Source organism: Phyllostomus hastatus, unplaced genomic scaffold, assembly GCF_019186645.2.
Source record: "Phyllostomus hastatus isolate PE091 unplaced genomic scaffold, TTU_PhHast_1.1 phas_contig_113, whole genome shotgun sequence".
In the NCBI taxonomy this organism is placed as follows: domain Eukaryota; kingdom Metazoa; phylum Chordata; class Mammalia; order Chiroptera; family Phyllostomidae; genus Phyllostomus; species Phyllostomus hastatus.
The window spans coordinates 1,329,231-1,345,105 of record NW_025333530.1 but is presented as its reverse complement, the minus strand read 5'-3'; the positions used below and the strand labels follow the sequence as shown (position 1 = coordinate 1,345,105).

At 34.8% G+C, this 15,875-nt stretch overlaps 1 protein-coding gene across 9 annotated transcripts in view; it reads right to left on the bottom strand.

Annotated features, from left to right (window-relative positions):
- GRIA4 (glutamate ionotropic receptor AMPA type subunit 4) overlaps nt 1–14,719 on the bottom strand; it is a 384,719-nt gene extending 370,000 nt beyond the window's left edge. For 7 of the 9 annotated variants that reach the window (XM_045838595.1, XM_045838603.1, XM_045838639.1 and 4 more), the window contains exons 1-3: nt 14,460–14,719; nt 13,770–13,941; nt 12,394–12,552 (exon numbers count right to left, since the gene is read on the bottom strand). In XM_045838595.1, coding sequence (XP_045694551.1) covers nt 12,394–12,552; nt 13,770–13,857 — 247 coding nt within the window. In that variant the 5' untranslated portion in view covers nt 13,858–13,941; nt 14,460–14,719. Of the gene's footprint in view, nt 1–12,393; nt 12,553–13,769; nt 14,197–14,459 lie in introns of those variants that run through there. The other 2 variants (XM_045838622.1, XM_045838613.1) reach the window with 2 other exon arrangements.
- Nucleotides 14,720–15,875: the final 1,156 nt, after the last annotated feature.

The window sequence follows — 15,875 nt, the reverse complement described above, 5'->3', positions numbered from 1 at the left end:
AGAAGTACTAATAAAGTACTATCTGTGTCTTCAAAGAGTTCACAGTCTAATGGGGTTGACAGATTGTCTATCTACCTATCTATCTATAAGACTATTCAAGCAAAAGCTGACTAACATCTGTGCTCACTGAAATATCATCTAGACTTTTCATTCAGACCCAGTGTCCTAAAATAATGTGTAATCTTATAAGGTATGTTTATGTAATGCATAGTATTTACATAATATATATAAAACAATGTAAAATGTTTTAAAAGGGAAATAATTTGTTACAGAATAGTAAATATGGAATTGAGACATCTGGCTATTGGATCAAATAGGGAAATATATTGATTTACACATTTTCCATTTAAAAAAGGAAGTATACATATTTTTCCAGGAAATAAAATATAATATTTCTCTTGATTTTAACATTTGGAGCAAAGAGTGGTAAAATGCCTTGCAATCTGCCTAGGAAAGACTGTTTATGTAGTCAAAATTAAGTGTTTTAAGCAAATATAATCTAATTTCAAAAGAGAGAGGGATAAAGGGTCATAAAAACTCACAAACTGTTTGTGAAATTTGCTATAGAAGGTACAATGTAAAAAACCTAGAACTGACAGGAATAACATGGTACATTTGACTCCAACCTCCCTTTTCCACAATTCTTCTAGTTCCGTGAACTTTAAGAAGTGCTAAGGAAGCAGTCAATGTCTGAACAGACGGGGTTCTCTTGAATGTGCTTAGTAATTCACCTGGGCTTCTCCAATGGTCTTTTTCCTACTTTGAAAGTGCATTGTATCAGCATTTTCTAGTTCTTTTGTTGGCAGTCACCACATATTATAAGCACCTAGAAGTTCTCTTCTAGCAGATTTAAATTTATCAAAGAGCAATCTGGCCAGGACAATGCATGCCAATTGCATTAACAGTCCCACCTTCTTCCTTGTAGGGCTTATTTTCTTCCTTACTTACACCATCCTATAGGTTGAATTTAACAAAAAAAATGAGAATAAAACATGCTTAAGATAAAATTACATAGCATTTATTTTGGATACACTACCTCATTGCCTTCATAGATTCTCTTTGATTTTATTTAAGATAACACATAGAAGGTGTTAAATATCCTAAGGATGCCCCCAAAATGAGGGAAAACTCATCACATATTTCTAGCTCATTATACAAACATAGTTACCAATTCTTACTTTGTATCAGGCATTTTGTGAGGTTATGACAATACATTGTTTAACAAGACAAATCATGCTGCATGTTCTGGAAGTTTATATTCTAGTGAGAAATATAGATGATAAATAAGTAAAATACTTAAAATAATGATCACAAATTGTCATAAAAGCTAAGAGGATCATGGTGTTGGTAAAGTAATTGGTGTTTGGGTATGGAAGGGCTTATTCTAGGAGGGTTGGCTAGAAAAGTTCACCTGAGTGAGAGAGAACTAGTCAAACAAATATTTGGATTGGAGGAGTCCAAAAATGGGAATGTCAAGGACAAAGACATAGAGAAAAGAAAGGGTTAAACATGTTTAGGAATCAAAAAGACCTTGCAGACTCTAGCTTGTGAAAAAGGCAAAGAGGTAGGACAGAGTCACATCAGGAAGGACCATGTTAAAGATAATGAAAAGCCATTGGAAGGTTTCAAGTAAGGAAGCCTCAGTCTCTGATTTACATATTCAGAGGGATGCCCTAAGGTTCAGTATATAAAGTGATGGAGAGAGGTAATAAGTAGAAGCAGGAAATTAATCATTAAGTTATAGAAATGTACAATAGACTTGGACGAGAATGGTGCGGTAAAAATCCAGAATGGTAACAATGGAACTAGAAGAAAGAGAACTTGGTCAGATGGTGTGTGACACTAAGGAAAAGTTTTTAGAAAGTAACAGAAGGAATAAGAAAGCAGATGATAGAAATGTAAAAACTAGTAGCGTATATACTAGAGACTCTCAGAAAAATGTAGATGAAGAACAGCATATAGGAGAATTTTGGAAAAATCAAATGAGGAATTTCTGCCCAAGATTAAATTCAGCTAAGAAAGGGCAAAACTTACCAGTTCACATTATCAGTTCAAAGCACATGTAAAAGAGCAGCTTATTCAAATAAATAGTGGGTACACACAAGCAAAACATTAATTCCTAACACATAAGAAAATAAATTTTCAAAAGAGATAGTGCAATAAATATAAAATTAAAAATCACAAAAGTATTAAAAATATGGGATATTTTTTATAATTTTAAGAATAAGGTTATCTTTATAAGCATAGCCCAAAACTCAAAAGCCATAAAAACAACTCACAGATTTTACTACATAAGGTGTCCATATAACAAAAGACATCATAAATGAAGCTGGAAGCCAAAGGTAAAATGAAAAAATAATTTGCAATGTAAATGACAAAAGGTTAATTTCTATAGTATATAAAACATTTCAGAAATAAGGAATAAAACATTGGTAAAGAAAAAGAAAAACAGTTCAAAGAAAATAAAGAACACTGATCTTAAAAATATAAGGAAATATTCTCAGCTTCACTATTAGTCAAAAATAAGCAATTTGATTTTTAGATGTCATTTTCACCCATCAGGACAAGTGAAGATTCGAGAGACTGATAATGGCTAGTGTTGTCAGGTCATAAAAAAAACCATTATTGTCACATCTTGGTATTTGTAAATTTAAATATTATTTCTTTTTTGAGAAAAAAAATCACAATGTCTATTAATAGGAGAAATCTTCATTATTTGATATGGTTATTTTGTCCTCAGGAAATTACTTCTACAGGAGTATTCACACAGGTACACAAGTAGTGTTACTGCTATTTTCTTTGTAATATTCAAAGTGTGGAAACAACCTAAATATTGATCAAGAGGTATTGAGTATATTTACCATAATTCCTTTGTACAGTGACATATGAAGTGGTAGAAGAAGAAGATGAGATAGCTTTTAAATACCAACAGGAAACTTTTTATGGAAAATGTGTAACAAAACATTGATATAATATAGGTTTTGAGTATTAGTTTTATTGAACACTTTTTATTTACTGATTTTTTTTTGTGAGAGAGAAAGAAACATCAATTTCAGTTATTTGTTCCATTTAAATGTTCCAGTTATTTATGTATTTATTGGTTGATTCTTGTAGGTTCCCTGACTACAGATGCAATCCACAACCTTGGCATACCAGGACAATGCTCTAACTAACTGAGTTACCTTGCCAGGGCAGTTTTAATAAATAGTTTTATTTCTCTATACTAGTATCTTATATTTATAGTACTCTTTATGTAGGTCTATATGGATTTGTTAAAAAGTCTAAAAAGATCTATAAACCATGTTAACTATGATTATCTCTAAAATGTGGGATTGCAGAATATTTTGACTTGTTAAGATTTATGAATTATTTGAAATTTTCACAAATATGTTAATTTTTTAAGATAAGAACATGAAAAATGTAAATAACACATTGCATAAAATATTTAAAGTTACTGATAAAACTACTTATTTTGGAACAGGCATATGAGTAACAAAAGTAAGCAAACACTGATTACAGCTTCTCGTGGGATTTTTGCTGTATCTGCAGAAATACTGTGACTTATTCAAAGAAAGTATTAAATTTCAACTTTTCCCTTTTGGTTTCTAAGATAACATTAAACTTTTAATTGATGACACCATTAGTTTTGTTAAGTTGGAGGCAAGTGATGACATTTTAAAAACTAGAACAATTTTTATTGAAGGTGATGCTCTTTACAACAGTCATTACTATGTTTATTTGGAATCCAAAAATTTATATTTTACACTTTATTTTAATTTTTTTATTGTTGTTCAATTACAGTTGTTCCCATCCCCCCTCCCCCCCCAATGAGCTACCACTTTACACTGGTCAGAATGGGCATCATAAACAAATCAACAAACAAGTGCTGGTGAGGATGTGGAGAAAGGGAACCCTAGTACATTGTTGGTGGGAATGCAGACTGGTGCAGCCACTGTGGAAAACAGTATGGAATTTCCTCAAAAAAAACTAAAAATGGAACTGCCTTTTAACCTGGCATTTCCACTACTGAAAGTGTCCCCTAAAAGTCCTGAAATACTAATTAAAAAACTTCTTAAAGGGAATGTGAAAGAGATTGACTGACAGCTAAGCAAGTCTTAAAGTAAAGAGCATTTGGGGAAATTTGTTACAAATAGCTGTAGTCATTCTGAAATCAAATAATATTTCTATAACAAATATGTGGGTTGGTCAACTAATGAACTATCTATTGCTGTTTGCATAACATTTAAAAAAGTCACTTAGTCATTTTTCCACATGGTGGTATATATGACAAGAATTTGTCAATATAAAGTGATGGGAGTGTCATTGTTTAGAATTCTTAAGTGTCTGTGCTGTATTACAAATCATATAGAAGAACTGACATCCAATGTAAAATGCTATGCATAAGTGAGAAGTGTTAAAGAGATAGCTTTGAGTAAAATATCTTTCTGTTTAGATTAAGAGTTACCTAGCTGCTGTCACTCCAGGTGATGGGTATCTTGTGGATCCCGTACTAACCAAAATTCTGCAGAATGGCAGACAAATCTGACTTTAGGATCTGATGTCCTGGATAATTTATGGTTATGCAAATTTTCTTAATGACACATCTTCACTTTCTCCACAAATAAAATAATAAGGATAATATATGCTTATTAGAGTTGTGTGAGAATTGAGGTGATGAAACACCCTTGGTACATAGTCAGTGCTCCATTTTAGTAGCCATTATTATTATTATTATTATTATTATTATTATTATTATTAGAGAAGAAATAAGTTTCAGGGAACAGGGATTTGTTACCAATGTCAAATCCTGCAAACTATGAAAATGCCATGAGGACTAAGGAACAATTGGATTTACTAATTTTTAAGTCACTGATGACCTTCAAGAACACAACATTCCAGGAGAAGTGGTAGAAAGGGAAAAGGTAATTCATGATGAAAATAGAATTAGTTGATGTGGAATATGTAGAACATCTGATAGTAAGAGAAGGGACACCTATAATAACATTACCATTTGAGAGGCAGAGGACCAAGCCAAGGATTTTGCCAGTGAGGACACACTGAATCCAGTGAAGATAGGTTTTATATAAAAATTCCTGACTGGTTACAAGGAAAAAATTCAATTTGCTTCTATTAAAATGATGAAGTTAGGGAATGAAGTGCTGTTTGTTTATTTAACTTAGGTGTAGCTTCTTTAGGACTGTGGTAGGGGACCTTTTTGTGTGATTGCAATTCATTGAGTAGCCCTTTACAAGTTTAGACCATCTCTCTAAGCACACATATACACACACAACAAATTTTGTATACAGGTAGAAGTCATCACCCTCCTTAACTTGTTCATGAAACAATTTTCCCTGAATGGCCCATAAATCCCAGATAAAGTTGTCCTCTTTAGGATTTAGAAATAATTTTGACAAATATAATTTAGACTCATGCACATAACTTAAAGTTAAAAACTCAGTGGGAGGTCAAAAAAGTTCCTGTGAAATAACAACAAAATGTATTTATTCAAAACATAAATTACCTTTTAAAAACACAAGCAAAAAATAAAAATAACTCTTGAAATGTTACAATTGACTTGGAAAGAAATACTCCATATGGCACAGAAAATGTAACACAACTGAATTTAATTGAATTGTATGCTGAATACTTTCCAAACACTTTTCTAATATTCATAAAATGCATGTGTGGTAGGTATTTTTTCCCTGGGTTAAAAGATGAAGAAGCTGAGGTTCAAATGTATTAAGTGACTCACCAACTAATTGGATTATAAATTCAAGACCATCTCATTCAAAAATACAAAAAAGACACCCTCTTCCTAGCACTAAATAAAAAGATAAGAATATTCTAAGCCAAAATATACACAAGAGCATATATTCATAGAACTTATGTGGGATTAATCAATACTCTTTCCCCGCCCTGTCAAAACACAAAAGAACACTCTAAAGAGAAGAAATGATAGTTAAAGATGTTACAATTATCCTTGCATTCATTCTTTTAAATTTTGCAACCTTTACAAGGTTGATCACTATTTACTTGAAATTCTCCCCACCTCCTGGTCCTGTGAAATTACTCTTGCCTAATTTTACTCTGAACTCCAGGGCCCATTTTCTGTTAGTCTCCTTTTCTCTCTCTCTGTCTCTCAAGTTATAGTATTTCCTGGGATTTTGTCCTCAGAAGTTCTTGCTCTCTCCAGGCAATCTCACACATATCCATGGCTTCAATCAGCACCATATGTCTGTCTTTAGTTCAAACTGAGCCCCAGAGCTCCAGATACACAAGTCCAACACTCTGCACTGCATATCTACATTGGGATGTCTCTTAACTCACAAACAGTATATTCACACTAAAGTCACCTTCCCCACTGAAATCTGCATCTTCTCCTGTGTGACCCTTCCTAATCGGTGCAATCACTACCAAGCCATTTAGCCAGGTGAGAAATCATCTTCTGTTCTTATTACACTTCTTCTCCACCCTCCCACACAGACATTACATCCATCATGAAGTTCTGACAACAGTTCTGCATTCTTGTGTCTAGGTGCTTTTCTCTCTCCTCCATGCTTCTGCTTTTAAGTGCCTAATGCCCTAAATGGTATTACTTCAAGACTCATCTAATTGGTCCTTTTCTTCCTGTTTTGTTCCCTTCCTGATTCATTCTCCCTTTTGCAACCAGCCTGTTCCTTGTATTATATAAATCCGATCGTGTTTTAATTATTTACGGGTCCCTTTTTTTAATTCAGAAGAGCCTCCTTACAGCAGCTACAACACCCTTTGTGTATCTGCAAAGCTTCACCCCTTAACACACCTCTCCTCCTCATACTCAATCTACAACCAGACTAAATCTTTCTCAGTGGCTCAGACACACACGGCCTTCCCACACCTTAGTGCCTGTCATATGTTGCTTTCTTGGTGAAGCATGCTTTCCTTCTACTCTCTTTTTCCAATTACTCAACTAGATCCTTAACACCCAGATCAGGTGACATCTCTCCTAAGAGGTCATGCCAAGTTTGGCATTATTATCCTCCTGTGTGCATGTTAGTCACAGCCCTCTGTTTCTCTATCATGGCACTTAATCTTACTGTACTTGTAATAACTAACTTGTCTGTGTTTGCCACTGGACTATCAGCTCCTGAAGGCAGCAACTATTCTTATAAGTTTTCAGATTCTCATTTCTAGCATACTGTCTTAAATACCCTTAATAAGTGTGTTTAATGATTAATGGATACATTCATTATCTAATCTAGTGAATGAATGGATAAATTCATTACGTAATATGAATTCAGACCTTGCTATATCACTCAATGTCATATGATTAATGAATAAGTTGCCCAGAAAAGTCTTGTTCTATTTTGTTCAAAATGTTGCAATTAAATTAGAAGAAAAGATTAATGACAACTCTGCTTTTTTCTTTCTTAGTTCAAGTGATATCAATATAGATGTATTTTTCACACCCTATGGTCTACTGATAAAAGTGCTAGAAAAATAGAAGACTTGGGTTCAAACCCTGACTCTGCAGCTTATTAGCCATACAGTCCTGGGGAAGTTAAATAACTCCTTTGAACCAAACCCAGCTGTACTACAAAATAATGACTTTCTTCTCAGACTGTCATGCTGCAAGATCAGTTGGAGGTCAAATAACATAATGTACATGAAAGCATTTAAAAACTACATTTTGTCATAAAATGTAAGGTATATTTATCTTTCATTTTAAATTCCTGAACATAATACATTGTATTATTTATATAATACAATTCTGTAAATAAGATACATACATATTTTCTAATTTATATCAGAAAGTAAAAATTTTCCTCTTTAGAAAATTAATACCACTTGGAAAAATCCAGATTAAACAAATGTTTAAAGAATTTTTCTAATAATTTTAAAGATGTAATAATCTTGTGATAATTCTGAAATATATCAATACAAATTATAGATCATCCCACCATTTTAGAGAGGAAAAAAACACAGGAATATGACTCATCTTTGTCACTAACTTCACAATGGAAAATAAGAGAAAGGGAGAATATAATAAAACTAAAAAATTATTTCAAATAACATAGAATCTTGCTATCAGTTCAAAATAAGGAAGCCTAATGAGAGTTTCAGTAGAGTTACAACACTTATTTTCCTAAAAATAGTCAAAAGCCAAACAATATTTAATTCTAATGTATCTCTAATAAATTTGTAAGTGAAACCACCAGAATTTTATTTTTAGCATGTTTAAAATTATTATATCAGCCATGTAAACTTTTAAAATGTCTTTTTATGACTTTGCATTTCTGAAAGACAATATGTACAATGTTTAAACATTTTTTAATCAAAGCCAGGAGATTATTAGTATTTAGCACCATTATATTCAAGGATTTACTAAGTATGTAAGTGGGAAAATGCACAGAACCTACTGATACAGTGTCAAAATTTCAGTGTATTTAGATTAACTAGATAACTTACTTTTATAAGTTAATAGTCATCATGAATACTTAGAGTTGACAAGTAAACTGAGTACAGATAGAACTGATATTTAACTTAAAAAATACTTTTCATCTTTACTAGGATATAATATTCAGTCTCCAATCTATTTGTGATTGACACAACTTTCCAACTCATCATCTTTTAAACCACTGATTTGGCAGATTTTTGACAGAAAAGGAAAGGAAAAAACATCATTAAAAACCACAATTGTTAATTATGTGGTTCTTCCTATTCAAGTTAAAAAAATGGAAATATTCCATAAAATGCTTCTGTTATTTCACCAAAGTGACAATACATAATTAATTAATCTACTTTATTATGTATATTCTGTTGCTCCTCTGAAATTTAGAAAAGCTATTTCAGAAACTGAATATTTGTAATTTATATTGTGAAGGGCTGTCTTACTAAAAAACTGATTATTTTACAGATTTCTAATGGAACTGTAATAACTGATAATTTCAATATCTCTATTATTTTTATCTTTTAGAAGATTTGGTGATAGACTACTTTAGTATTTTTTTTTTTACTTCTGGCCAAATTTAATATACATTGTCCTCCAAAAAATCTCCATTAATTAATTATTGGAAAATTATAAGAAGACAGTCTGCTTTCAGGTTGTCTCAAATATTTTGCAGAAGACATATCCAATTGAAACAACATGTTTGTTTGCAAAGATAGCTATCTTGGGTCAATTGTGTGTTTTATTGAAGAAAATTGACCATATTGAATTTATTTTTAAAATATATGTTTTTCTATTCCCCATACTTTGGATATATGACAGCAAAGAAATGTATACCTTTAGTTATACTTTGAAATTTTAGCACTTATGCTATTTATTACACCTATTTTTGCTATTAAAATAGGTCATAATTTAATATTATCTGTATTTCCTGTATTTTAGTTTTACATTGAGCAAAGTGTGACTTTCTAATAATGTTAATAATTTAGAAACATTTGAATTTAGTCTTACACAAATATTGTTAAAAATGAATTAAAACTATGAACTAAAATTATTTTACTCCCTTAGATTCTTAGAAATTATACCAAAAGTGGTAAATATGTGTTAATCAGGTTTAGTCTTAAGCAGTATATAAACTCTATCACAGAATGTTTAGATGGCCCAGAGTAATATTAGAGTGCTAAATTAATTGTGAGGCAGAAGAACAAGCATTAAATTATATCTGTCTAATAGATAACCAATAATTTTTATCTTTTAATATGCTTTTTGTCTTTGATTATTCATTCCATAACAAAAACATATCCTTTTTAATGGTCTTAATTCTCAGACAGACTAAATCCTGCAGTTATACAAGAACCCACTGCAGGAAAATCGCAATTCAAATAAACCTGGCCAGTCACATATGTTATGTTTATATTTAATACAACGCACAAAAATCTAAAAACCCAGTCTGTATCACTGTGAAGAATAATTACCATGTTAATTTTCCAGAATACTATTTTTATCCTTTTGTACCCAAAGGAATAAAGCTTGATATATAACACTGTCTCCTACTTACTGCTCACATTTCCTCATTAAAGAGGCTGGGAAATCAGGCTGTATATGATCTGGGACAGAACATTTAACAAACACAAGTCACCTGACCCATGCTCTCTGATAACTGACTTTTCCAAAATTCACCTTAGGTTTGCCTTACAAACATTCAACGTATCCATTTCACCCCCAGAATTCATTTTAGTCACTAGAAAATAGATTTTGTCTTCTTAAAATTTATGCATCTTTAAAAAGATATTTTAAATATGTATGCAAAATCAATTAATGTGATTATGAAAAAATATGGTATCCCTAACACGGTATTACAATTGAATTCAAAATAAGCAAACTTAAAGTTTACTTAGTTTCAATTTTCTCAACCTTAAATGTGAAAGAGTAGCATATTATCCATATTTTATACCTTTTTCATTCTGTGCGCAGCTTCCTGTAAAGTGTTAGTAGTAACACTTCGTTTTATATAATATATTCATTACATAAATAGAATAATACTAATTAAAATCATCCTGAATGATATTAAAATATGATAAGGAGGAAAAAAGGATTATTACTTTATGGTTTATATAGCTGAAAGAAAAAATACAAATTCTAGAATACTTAAATACTTAATTTGTAAAAGCAAAGCAAAACCAATATATTTGTCACTTTTAAAAATGTATCTCAAAAAAATAACAAAAATTAATGTTTAAATAGTAATTTACTGTTGACAAAATCCCTTTACATATACTGGGATCACGAACCATTTTCAAAGTTAGCAATTTTTTTTTCTCCATAGAATATCAGGAAAACATGAGAAAAAATTTAAAGAAACATGTAATATTTATATACAAAGGAGAATGCTTTATACCTAGAATTATTTGAATTGTTGACATCCCTTTTGAAACAAAACTAGTAACTTGTAAAATTTGCAAAAATGAAAATCCACAAACCTAGGTATAATTTATGTTCATTGATGCTTAAAATTAACTCCCTACTTCTATAATTTAATATTGATTTTGTCACTAAATAGCAAATGACTTTTCTAAATTAAGTTGTATTCATAGGAACTATAGCATTCCTGCAAAATAATACAAGTTTGTCACTTCACAAAATGTCAAATGCTTTGACCTCCTTGTGAAACCAAATTCTAAAATAATGGTTAGATACCAAAAATTAAGAAAACAATGATCACACTATTACTGATATGAATAATGGCAAATAAATATGAATTAAAATAAATTAAACAGATATCTTCCAAACATTTAAAAACTTTGCTTTCAATTTCACTTATGTGTTCAGTACCATTTCTTGAACTGAGAGAAAGCTTTTAAAATTAAAGTACATCAACTTGATATAATAAAAATACTCTACAGTCAGATTAAACATTTTACTACACTTGTGCAAAATTTTATGTTGGAACTGTTCCTAAATGTCTTATGTAATCTATAACCATTATTTTAACACATAAATTTTAAGCAGTAGTAAATTGGCATGTAAAGCTGAGGAGATATTTGAAACATGTATTTCCTTCAACAGTGAAAATGCAATGTAAATGTTATATTGACTGATCATATTTTAAAGAGTTTTTAATTAACCCACAGTTGATTATAATTTCATTACATTAAGTTATACAGTGTTTTGGTAGGGGAGCACTGTACAACTCTCATTACAGCATTTGGCGAGGTCACCCATTAAAGTTTCAATGTGTTTTGTGAATTCAGGTGGATTGGAGACTAATGTGATTTGGCACCAAGGTAAGGATTCATGCAGTTATAGTCACAGGATATATGCATTGCGTGATAGTAAGAGACATGTACAACCCAGAATATAAGGGCAGGGCAGCCTCCAGTGACATCACCAGATCATCTGCAGCGTCAGCCAACGGTCGAAAATATACATCCTCCATATCACTGCTTCCCTCTCTTTCTCACTGTTAGCAAGCCTTCCATTGCTTTCATCAGGGTAAGAGAGCATATGTCTACCTTAACAGCAAAATATATGCTTACTCAAGTGAAAAACAAATAAGAAAAACCAAAGGAACAGAACCAAAACAAGACTGAGTACAATTTTCACTGACTTGACATTCAAGTGTAAGGAATAACACTGAAATATTAAAGGAGAAATTAACTTGAATTATCCAGACTAGAAATTGAAAAGAAAAAAAAAGGAAGGAAGGGAGGGAGAGAGGGAGGGAGAAAAAAAGAAGAAAAAGAAAAGAAAAGAGAAGAGAAAAGAAAGAGAAAGAAAGAAAGAAAGATCTCAATATTTCAAGACAAAATCTTGATTTTAACTCTGATTTGCACTGGAATCAGCCACATGTGGGACACTTGAATTTATTTCCAAAAAAAATTAAATGATAAAAATAAGGCGGAAAGGCACTCAACTGCCTCATTTTAATTCTCTTCTAATTTATCCATAATTTATGTTTTACTTACAAGCATTTGTTACAGCAAAACTGTTGGCTGTCTCAATGTTGTCCACATGAGGTACCAAATTAAAAGGCGCTTCCGACGCATTGGGGCTGGTGTTATGAAGAAAAATTGCTAATCGAAAAGCAGTATATTCCTGATCTGTGTTTCGGATGAAGAGACCACCTATTAAAAACAACAAGAAAAGCACATTCAATGTTTCCTCTTATAAATGCTATTGCCACCTCACACACTGTCAAATGCACTGCCATTCCCCAGCCCATACAGTTAAGGACCTATCCTTGCCACATCTTGGGAGACTGGCCTTTGTCCCTGAGGTCCTAAAGACTAAAGACTAAAATACATGCTTAGTATTTTAATCTCTAGGACACCTCAGCTTTTCCCGTCCCAATTTGTCATGATCACAATGACCTCTGAGACCATTTAGTGTGTTTTCCTTTTTCTCTCTCACCCTCCCCATGATTCCCAGCACACTGCTACATCAGCCAGCTTGGGGCATTTCTCTGGAAGATGCATGCAGATGAACAGAAAGAGGATTTGCATTAAAATACAGAAATGAAAGGATGTGGTGTCATTCAGGGAAGAGGGAAATCAGAAAGGAGACATGAACTTTGTTTTTCTGCAGCTGGTGGACTCAGCCTACTCTGCTCCGTTTTGTGCACAGTCCACGAGAAATGATGCAGTGTTGAGGCTGGGTTTAGCTGGAAGGAATTCAATAGCTGCGTCCCATTAAGACAGAAGAGGAGAATGGCAAGAAAGACAAAGATGGATAGTTCACCAGAAACAGAGTCGATATGTGGGAATAAGATGGCAAAAGATACAAGAAAACAAAATAAAATGAGAGACAATTCGGGGGAAGGGATCTAACTTTGGTTAGGTTAACCGGTAGCAAGCAAAGGCAGGGGTTGCAGGTGGAAATGCTTTTTCTCTCCTGACAGTCTCTTTCTATAATAGAGAGAAAGATGCAGAGTCAAGCATGGAAAGAAGTGTATTTTTAAAAACAAACTCGATATCCCTTCATGCTCTAGAGAAATGGATGAAAAAAAATCACATAAAATGTAATCATACCCCATAGAGGTTTTTTCCAACTTATCCCAATTCTGCTTAAGTGACTTGAACCAAAGGTGGAAATGGAGAGCACAGACTGAGAGGATGGAAGTTGGGCAGTTCTGTGTATATTTCAACTGAACCTGAACCAAAAGGCAGGGGTTTTTCGTTTTTTGTTTTGTTTTGTTTTTCTTGTAAAGGGGAGAAAAGAGAAGAGCAGAGGGGAAGGGAACCACTGAAGGTTTCCCTGAATTGCTTATCAGCAACTCATTTAACTCACTTTTGGATATCGGCTACAGCTACCCACAGGCACACCCCATCGGAGCAGAGCTTACCTATTTGCACGCTGCTTGGAAAGGCTCCCATGGCGAGTCCCCAAAATCCAGAAAATAACAAGACAATCTGTCTGCAAATAATCCTCATCTTCTTGTCTCCTCTCCTTGGCGCGCGCTCTTTCTCTCGCACTCTTCCTAAGGGCTGTTCAGAGAGGCATTGAAAACGATGGCGCTAAAATTAAAAAGAATAACAAAAAAAGGGGGGAGGGGAGGAGAGAGGTTGGGTGGTTTCTAATTCTGACTCTTTCCCTTTAGCAATCCATCGCGAGCTGCCAGATTTTTCCCGCAGTCTCCATAGCCCTGGGAGAGGTTTGCTGTCCGGCTGCAAATGTTGCACATGCAAAAGATGGTGGTGGAGCGTCTAGTGGCTGCTTGCAGGGATGAGACATGCGCTCTCTCTTTGCCTCTCTCACACTCGCGCTCGCCCCTCGTTTTCTCACATACACACGGACGCTGGCACCGCGGCCGCTGTACGCGCTCCCCCGCTCAAACAGCCTCGCATGCCCACCAAGCCTGCAGCAGCCCCGAGCATCGCTGTGTTCCTCGAGTCCCCTCCCTGAGCGAGCCGCACTGCCTTCGCGCGCCCCTGGCCCCCTGCTCGGCGGGCTGCACCTCTGGGTGCTCACCGAGGTGCCCTATTCTCCCGACATTGGTGAACCATTCTGGAAACGGGTTTTTCGGTCTCCTTACCACTCACTGGGTCCTTCTTCTCTTCTTCCCCTGTCCGAAGAAGGGCCTGCTCTGGGGATGAACACTCTCAGCGCCCCCTCTTTTTGCTTTCCTGGCGCCTGTTTCTCGACTGCACTTGGCACGAAACTGGCCCGTGAGCCAGGTGTGCAGCCGGGCTCAGGGGCGAGGGGAGTTCGTGCCTCCCAGGCCCCCGGCCCCCTGCTGCATTCTCGCAGGCTCACGGGGAGGACCAGCTGCCTCCCTCCCCTACAGCCCTCGCTTTTCTCTCAGCCTCGCCCTCTTCTGCCACTGGGCTGCGCGCGGGGAACTCAGGTCCGCGCTGCAGCAGATTTCTCATCAGCAAACAGCCCGAGATTCTGGAGAGCCTGAAACAGAACGGATGAGGTGAAGGGGCTCAAGAAAGGAGAGGAGGAGAAAAGGCGGCAATGGGCAGCCTGGGCAGGTCTAAGGGGCTGGTACCCAGGAAGAAAGAATTGGAGAAGGTAAGGCCAGAGAAGACAACCAGAGAAGTTGAAACATCCTAGGGAACAGAGGGAGGAAGGAAGAAAAAAATTACTCGAAATAGCAAAGTTTAGGGAAGTGAACAGGATGTGAAAGAACCCGAGAAATGAAAACTGAGTTCCTGTAACATATTCTTTGACAGACATCAAACACAAGTAGAAATAAGAACAGCATGAAGCGTCAAATAGGAAGAGTAATTGAAAACTCTTGCTTCCAGTTCAGGAGGACAATTTTTCTCTATTTCTGTGGCCCACTTTAGGAGTCTGGGGACTCAGTTCAGGGGCTGAGGAAGGAGGATGGCTAGTGCTTGAGACAGTAGGTACAGAGTCTGATAGAAAAAACCAGGGCATTTTTTAATGCACACATATTTTGTTAGGTGGGCCTCTGGAATACTCTACTCCACACCATTCCTAGAAGACTTAAGCAACACATTGATGTCAATAGTTGTTCTGACTGGGTAGAATATTAACTATGCTGGAAAGTTTTGGAGCTGTGATGTCACATCCTCTGCAGGTCACATTTAGGACTTCATTTCACCTGACTGTGTTGGATGGAGTCCGAAAGCAGAGTGACATGACTGTGGTAGCAATGAAAGACAGGTTTCTGTACCTGTCTACCATCTGAGGTCTCTTGATTTAGACAGTAGCTACAAGTCCTTAATTTCATTCAACTGTGAGAAAGTGTTTTAAATCTTTACAGTTCTTTGGGTGTTATTGGTTGCATCAAGTCATTTTAAAGCCCAGAATGTTGGGTTGCATCAGTTCAACACAAGCTTCTGAGAAATCATTAGAGTGGGAAGACAGCTAGTGCTTACGTTTATGTGATGTAACATTTGGGCAAGGTGGAGAATAGATCAATTAATGTGGAAGTCTTACATGTGCCTGACCTGGTAGACTTTTTTTTGAAACATGTACT